The sequence below is a fragment of the Otolemur garnettii genome, unplaced genomic scaffold (genome assembly GCF_000181295.1).
Source record: "Otolemur garnettii isolate 467f Iridium unplaced genomic scaffold, OtoGar3 scaffold00155, whole genome shotgun sequence".
Taxonomy (NCBI): domain Eukaryota; kingdom Metazoa; phylum Chordata; class Mammalia; order Primates; family Galagidae; genus Otolemur; species Otolemur garnettii.
In genome coordinates this window covers 723,852-731,897 of record NW_003852550.1, presented here as the reverse complement: position 1 = coordinate 731,897, position 8,046 = coordinate 723,852, and the positions used below count along the sequence as shown (strand labels likewise).

At 48.2% G+C, this 8,046-nt stretch overlaps 1 protein-coding gene across 1 annotated transcript in view; it reads right to left on the bottom strand.

Annotated features, from left to right (window-relative positions):
• Window positions 1–1,981: 1,981 nt before the first annotated feature.
• The window catches only part of CLDN2 (claudin 2), a 30,927-nt gene continuing 24,862 nt past the window's right edge, over window positions 1,982–8,046 (bottom strand). Inside the window, exon 2 of the mRNA XM_012811357.2 lies at window positions 1,982–4,800. Coding sequence (XP_012666811.1) covers window positions 3,926–4,618 — 693 coding nt within the window. The 5' untranslated portion in view covers window positions 4,619–4,800 and the 3' untranslated portion in view covers window positions 1,982–3,925. The remainder of the gene's footprint in view (window positions 4,801–8,046) is intronic.

The window sequence follows — 8,046 nt, the reverse complement described above, 5'->3', positions numbered from 1 at the left end:
AGTCACATTATTATCAGGAATAGAGGAGGGCAGAAACATTTCTCCTTGCCTTGCGCAAGGGTTAGAGCCCTGAGGCTGGGGTGCAAACACAGTGGCCTTCACTATCCCCTAGGTCTATGGCTAATCTAAATTACTTTATGAGAGAAGGTAATGGGGTGAGCGGAAAGGTGTTTACCTTGAACCCAGGCAGGACTCAGGAAGATTTCTAGGAAACTAGAGCAAAGCTTTTCTTGCTCAACCAACCGAAGGGGATAGTTGCTCTTTGTCAGGGCTTCCCTGGTTTCTCTAGCTGAGAATAAACATCTAACTTTTTCCATTGAAACTTCCCACATTAACAAAGATGGGAGGACCTCCCAGGCCAGCCTTATCCTAAAATGAAGGAAAGCTCTTTGCCCTATTTCCCTCAAAGGCCTTCATGTTCCAGGGACAGACAGGGACACAGAGGCTGCAGGAGTTTGAAGAGCAATGGGTCCTCCTATACTTTCTTTTTCTTTCTTTCTTTCTTTCTTTCTTTCTTTCTTTCTTTTTTTTTTTTTTTGAGACAGAGTCCCACTCTGTCACCCTTGGTAGAATGCTGTGGCATCACAGCTCACAGCAACTTCAAACTCTTGGGCTTAAGCGATTCTCTTGCCTCACCCTCCCAAGTAGCTGGGACTACAGGCACCCGCCACAACACCCAGCTATTTTTAGAGACAAGGTCTCACTCTTGCCCAGGCTGGTCTCAAACTTGTGAAATCTACTCACTTCGGGATTACAAGCGTGAGCCACTGTGCCCAGCCCCCTCCTATACTTTCTGATACCAGGATCCTAGACCCGCAATTCCATGAGTGCTTTGGGTGCCAGGTGATGGTCATCAGAGCCCATCTACAGTGCTGCCCACTCAGCACAGCACAGACAGCCCTGTCTTCCAACCTCTGGTGGCTCCCAATCGAGGACTTTGGGGTTCCCGGTGTCAGACCAGAGACATGACCCCTTGTTAACCTTCTTTCCAGAGAGCCTCTCTCAACCCGTATTCCCACCTGCTGCCATTCCCTCTAACTTGGCTTGGTGCTGAGGTTCTAGTGTTTGTACAAAAGAAGGCCCATTTCCAAAGTGCAAGGGCAGTGTCTGGTTTAACAAGTTCCTATCTGCTGAGACTCTCTAGGTGCAAGGCCTGGTTTAGCTGAATCTCGTAGGGCCCCATGACTGTCAGTGTTGCCACAGTTAATGCCCTTATGAACGAGGCTTTGTTAATTCCCAGTGTGGTTAGAACAGGACCAAATCATTGGCCTCCTAAACTCCCACACCCCCAGAATTAGGAGAATTGGAACAGGGGTATTATGTCCTATTCAGATGTGAGACGGGCATCCCCCCGGTAAGGCAGCTAGCTGGGCCCAGCATGGCACAGGGGGGCAGTTCCAGCTGGTACACTTGATGAATTGGTCCTGCTTTCCCAGATCACCCTCATGGAAGACCAGGAGAGCCTATGTACCCTCATTGTTACCTGACTGGCTGTAAGTTATTTTCCCTAGGTAGTTTTGGGACCCCTAGAAGGCCCATCCTATTGCCTGTGAATAATATAGAATCAGCAGGGTCCTACATTGAGAATCAGGAGACTGGGGTACTAACACCAGCTGTGTGACCCTGGGAAAATTTCTTTACTTGTGTGGGTTTAGTGTCCCCATCTGCCAAATGGACATGATCAGAACTCATTCACCTTCTCCCAGTTCAGAGAAAGGAAGGAATAAATGTACAACCATATAGCAAATAACTTAAATGAAGCAATTGTAAAAAGAGTAGAGATCCGGCAAGATGACAAGGTAGAGTTTCTTGAGGCGGGAGGGGGGTGTTGTCATGCTTTCTCATTGTTTCCAGTAAAGTCTAGAATTTTCTATTCACCCTGTGGGAAGAAAATCCAACTTCCATCCTCCCCTCCTCCCCTTAACCCATATCCCTCCAATCACACCTGCCTTGTCTGGGCCCCTTTTAATCAACAAGCAGACTCAATCAAGAAGTGTTTATTGATCATCTACAGTGTGCCCAGCACTATTACAGATAGTCTGGGGTATACAGAGAGATCTAAGATGTGGTCCCTGCCCTCCAAGGGTTTACAATGTATTTGTCAGATCAGACACACGCATGAAAATTTAACTATCAATCAAAAATTATGAATAATAAGCATCAAGAAGGGATTTCCACACGGAGGGTTGGAGGAGGGAGGCTAGGATAGGGATGGAGTGATCAGAGAAGGCTCAGTGAAGGAGGTGATACTGAGCAAGTTCTCTAAGCATGAGAAGGACTTTGCTAAGGGGAGAGGGCCTCCCAGGGTGGGAGAACCGATGGAACATAGGCAAGAAGGTGGAAACATGAAAGGCATGTTAGAGACAATAAATGGGCCCCTTCTGCTGGCACTGAGGTTTGAGGAGGCATTCTGGAGTTTCTCAGAAGCTGGTCATGCTTAGCCTAGTGAGGGAAAATGTCTTTAGTTTGTGACCCCACTCCCACTCCAGGAGAAAGGGAGTGTTTTCAGATCATAGAGATGGAACTGTCTGCCTGGTAACCATTCATTAATTTTCCACCTCAACTGCAATCCCAGGTCAGCCATAACTCGGATCGCGGACATAGTACCTTAGGCATAGATGTGCCACGTTGGAGCCCTTGGTTGCCCTCTGGCAACTCTGAAATATCTTCTGATGGATGGTAAGGAGGCTATGACAGGATCCACCTGGTGCTATGGCCTTCCAAAGGCTCTGAGGAGTGCTCTGGGAAGACCCCAGGGGGCCTGATCTCAGCTTTGAGGGATGATTTTCCATTAGACCTGAAGAGTCTCTGGGGTCCTGCCTCTCTAGAAACAATAGAAACACCCACTGGAGCCACCACAGGTGTCCACTCAATATCTTTGACACCAAAATTCTTATTCTTCCTTGGCCAATGTTGGGGAGTGGTATCTTCCTCAGTGCCCCAAGTCTCCCATGCTGACATCTCCCAGCCAAGGGCTAGCTCTAGAAAAACTGGCTCACTGTTCTTAAGGCAACCATTGTCTGGCACCTTTAGCCTTGTGGTTCAGACTGAAGGCCAGGTCAGGCGCCCCAGAGGAAGGCAGGTGTTTTAGCAAAAGTTGGGACCACAGCTTCTGAGGCAGTTTCTCAGGGGAGTCAAAGTCTGCTGCCACCCAAGCTTTCCACCAGATCTTCTGTCCTTGTGCATTCCTCAAGCTGCAGGCTCAATTCCTGAACCAAGAACATGAGGGAATTCTGAGAAACGCCTTGGGAAATGGCTCTGGGCTTTTTTTTTTTTTCTTGGTCCCAGGCTGCCTGCCCCCAGTTACATTTTGTTCCCTGGATATTGTAGGATGGTTTTTATTTCAGTTCATGCATAAACCAGTCTGGACACTGTGGAGTCATAACAAGGGTAGGATGGAGGTTTGTGGGACCATTGCAGATCAATCAGGTTTTTTTGGAGAGAGAGACATGCCCATAAAAGCCACCACTTCTCTTTCTCCCCATCTCCCAGCAACAAGCTAAAAACCAACCTTAACCAGAGGGAGAGAATTTTTTTTTTTTAGTCACAAAGAGTCAGTCCGTGGGATGTGATTAGTGGGTTCGGGGATGATTCCCAGGTAAACCAAAGCACAAAAGGGAGCCTCTGGGGCCTGGCTAAAGGTACAGGCTGGGATTTAAAGTTGAGGGTTGGAGACGCAGGGCAGGGGGAGGGCAAGGTGAGGGAAACAGAGAGGCTGCCTTGGCGAGCATCCTCGGCAATTCAACCTGCACACTGACACACTAGCTCCCAGTTCTGCCTTTGCTCGATCCAGTGGCCAAAGTCAGTCTATCCTCAGCAGCACCTTCTGACATCATCCAGTGGCAATGTCCCTCACCTGTGGCCCTAAGGGCCTGTCCACTGGTTTTCACAGACCCAGCCACCCCCAGCTCTGGCCCCTGGTTCTTCACACATACCCTGTCAGGCTGTAGGAGTTGAACTCACTCTTGACTTTGGGAGGCTGACCAGGCCTAGGAGAGCTCCTAGTGGCAAGAGGCTGGGCTTGGTAAGCATCGTAGTAATTGGAGCGATTTCTCTGAGATGGGCAGGAAAAGCAGAGGATGATTCCAGCCACCAAGGAGAACAGGGAGGAAATGATGCCCAAGTAAAGAGCCTCTCCGATCTCAAATTTCATGCTGTCTGGCACCAGTGGTGAATAGAAGTCCCGCAGGATCCCATGAAGATTCCAGGCAACAGGAACAAAGCCCAGGATGCCTCCAAGGATGAAGAAGACTCCACCCACTACCGCCACTCTGTCTTTGGCTCGGGACCCCTGGCAGAAGACTGTGCATCTCATGCCCACCACAGCGATCATGCAGGCCAGCGAGGAGATTGCACTGGACGTCACCATCATGGCCTGGGCAGCCTGGATGTCAGAGGGCAGGCCCAGAAGGGTGCTGTAGATGTCACACTGGGTGATGCCTGTGCTGTGTGTGGCACACTCCATCCAGAGGCCCTTGGAAAAGCCAACTGCCGTCACGATACTGGCACCAACATAAGAACTTGTTCGCCAGCTGGGAAGCAGCATGGCAACCACTGTGCCCAACAGCCCCAGAAGGCCTAGGATGTAGCCCACAAGTTGGACGCCAAGAGAGGCCATGGCAGACCTCTCAGTAGAAGTGTCTTCAGGGCCCCCTCCCTTGTCTTCTGGCTGCAGCTCTTGTTCCTTGCGTCCCAGCCTCTAATCCCTCATTTCAGAGTATCTCTGCCAGCCTGAGTTCTCGCCTCCTTACAAGTGTCTGTGGGTGGCCACAAACAGGCTCAAGAAGGCATCTAGAAGACCTAAAAAAAAAATCCATAAACCAGATTAAATATTGACCAGAAGCTTATGAGAAACCAGAAAATGCTGGATGCCTTTTGACCTTTGTTATCTTTAGAAATAACACATGAGAAAGGGGGGGAAAAACTTTGAAAGTGGAGCCAAAATGTCATCGCCTCCTGCGTAGGCACATGCCTTACGTTGGCAGCTAGACAAAGCCAAGGGCCAGACAGGTGGCTACTTTCCGGGAAGGTGGTAATGGCCGTGGCAGTTGTGGTGGCTGTGTTAACTGAACTGCTAGTGTCTAAGGCGTAACACGTTGCCAAGGAACCGTGCTGGAGGGCCCCTCAATTGCAGACTGAGACCAAACTCCAGGGCACTGGATCAGGAGAAACAGGTCCTAGAATATAGCCTGGGACTGCAGCTTGTTGGAGGCCTCTTGTATCACCAAGGGCCTAGAGAGTAGTGCCCATGGAAGATCTACTCCAGGACAGACTGGGGTAGGTGGGCAAAAAAGCCTCCTATTCACACTGAGTGTTCAGGTCCTTCCAGCCCTGCCTAAGCCCCCCTCTGCAGGCTGGCCTCAGGCCTCCTGCATGTATAATGCACCCAGCCATTCCTAACTCCTCTCTTAATACATGCCCCCATGTCAGCCTCTCAAATGATGAGGGAGCACTCTGGAGTAAAGGTTGTCCCAGGGCATGGAGGGAGCCCTGAAACTCCCTGAGCTATGTGTTAGGGGAAAGGGAAGGTGCTCTAGAATAGAAAGCTTTGCAAGAGGAAGGCATCCAAGTCAATCCTTTGGGATCTCAGAGCTGTTCAAGATTTTGCAGTGTTCTGAAGGGGGGTCGCGGTGTATGGCACACCTCTTGGAGGCGGTACACAATTATAAGAGGGACTTTATCTAACAAATGCAACCAGTGTAACCTAATTCTTTGTACCCTCAATGAATCCCAAGCAATAAAAAAGAAAAAAAGATTTTGCAGTGTTCAAGGAACTCCCACGCTGCCAAGGTTCAGGATGCTGAAAGTCAAGGGCACATGCTTCATCCTCTACCAGACCCTCCAACCCACAAATTTATCAACCCACCATAATCTGGGTATTCCCTTTTAGCCTCTTCAAGATTTCTCTCTTCTTCCTCATCACCTAGCCTTCTCTCAATCAACACTCTGCCCCTGAGAATACTCATCCTCCCCCATGATTTAATCTACTCCCCATTCACTGCCTCCTCTAAATTGGAAATTCCAACAAGAGATCCTCCTAAGCTTCAAGACTGTCAGAATAATCACCTAGTCAAAATGTCCACATAGAAATCTCATAGGGACCTTGAATTTGACATGTCCAAAGCCATACTTATCACGTCACCCAATGTACCTCTCCCCAAATGGTTCTTCAGTGGGTTCCCTGTCATCACTGAATGATGCCTCTATTCAACCCCTTATGCTGGACCAAAATCCAGGAAGTGATCCCTGACACCTGCTTATTCCCCCATCCTACAGTCACTGTGTCCCACCACTTCTACCTATTGAATATATCTCGAATCCACGGTTTTCTTCTTTCCATTTCCATTGCTATTTTCCTAGTTCAGGGTTTCATCATTCTCTCTCCAGTGGACCATAGCAACAGCTTCCTACCTGGTCTTACCTCCTTCACACAGTCATCAAGGTAATCTTTCAGCACATTAATCTGATCAAATTGCTACTGTACATAAAACAGTCTAATGGCTCCCCATCAGCTAAAGGATAAAGTTCAGACTTGTTTGTACTCCATGACCTCTCAATCTTAGTCTCTTGCCATTCCCCTCTTTGTACTCAAGACACTTGCTGAGCTCATTTATTTTCAGTTCCTCATCATCATGTGGTCTTTTGCTCCCAGATCTAAGCACAGATTGTTCCTACGTGAAATGACCCACATTCTTCTTCCTCTGTGTTTAGTGCATTCTCATGCTATAGGACTCAGCCCAGATGTCTCCTACTCTAGCCTGGGTCAAGTGCCCTCCTCTATGTCCTTACACTATCTTCTGTTTACTTACTTCCATTATAGTCTTAACAACAACAATAGGGCGGCGCCTGTGGCTCAGTGAGTAGGGCGCCAGCCCCATATACCAACGGTGGCGGGTTCAAACCCGGCCCCGGCCAAATTGCAACCAAAAAAATAGCTGGGCATTGTGGCAGGCACCTGTAGTCCCAGCTACTCAGAAGGCTGAGGCAAGAGAATTGCCTAAGCCCAGGAGCTGGAAGTTGCTGTGAGCTGTGATGCCACAGCACTCTACTGAGGGCAATAAACTGAGACTCTGTCTCCACACACACAAAAAATAATAATAACAACAATAATAGCAACACATACAGTGCTTCTTTCTTTCTTTCTTTCTTTCTTTTTTTTTTTTTGAAGACAGTCTCACTCCATCACCCTGAGTAGAGTGTCCTGGTATCATTGCTCACAGCAACCTGAAACTCCTGTGTTTGAGGGTTCTTTTTGCTTCAGCCTCCCAAGTCCCATGCCTCCCAAGTCCCATGCCTGAGACTACAGGCATGTGCCACTATGCCCAGCTAGTTTTTGTATTTTTAGTAGAGATGAGATCTCACTCTTGCTCAGGCTGATCTCGAACTCCTGAGCTCAAGTAATCCACCTGCCTCAGCCTCCCAAACTGCTAGGATTACAGGCATGAACCACCCCACCCAGCCACATACAGTGTTTCTTACGTAACCATTATAAGCACTTTATACATTTTAACTCATTTAATTGTCACAAAAAGTTTTTTTGGTATGGTAGATACCAATAATCCTTACTGTGTAGATGGGGAAACTGAGGTAGAGGGAGTAATTTTTGTGCTATATTGCAATTTCTTGTTTAAACTCTTGTTCTTCCTCATTGATCGGTGACCTACTTGAGGTCAAGGACTGTATCTTATTTATCTCTGTATCTCACGTGCCTTGCATAGTGCTTTACCCAGAGCAGGAGTTCAGAAAAAGATCTTAATGAATGAATATAATTGACAAGGAAACTGGAGACCATTCTCCAAAGTGAAGTACCTCAAGAATGGGGAAACAAACACCACATGTAGTCACCACTAGATTAGAACTAACCAATACACCTGTGCACAGAGGGAAGTAAAATTCAGTGGAAATCAAGCAAAGGGGTGGGGGTATGGGCAGGAACAAAAACCTATCTGGGCTCGGCGCCTATAGCTCAACCGGCTAAGGTGCCAGCCATGTACACCTAAGGTGGCGGGTTCAAATCCCCAGCCCGGACCCGCCAAACAACAATGA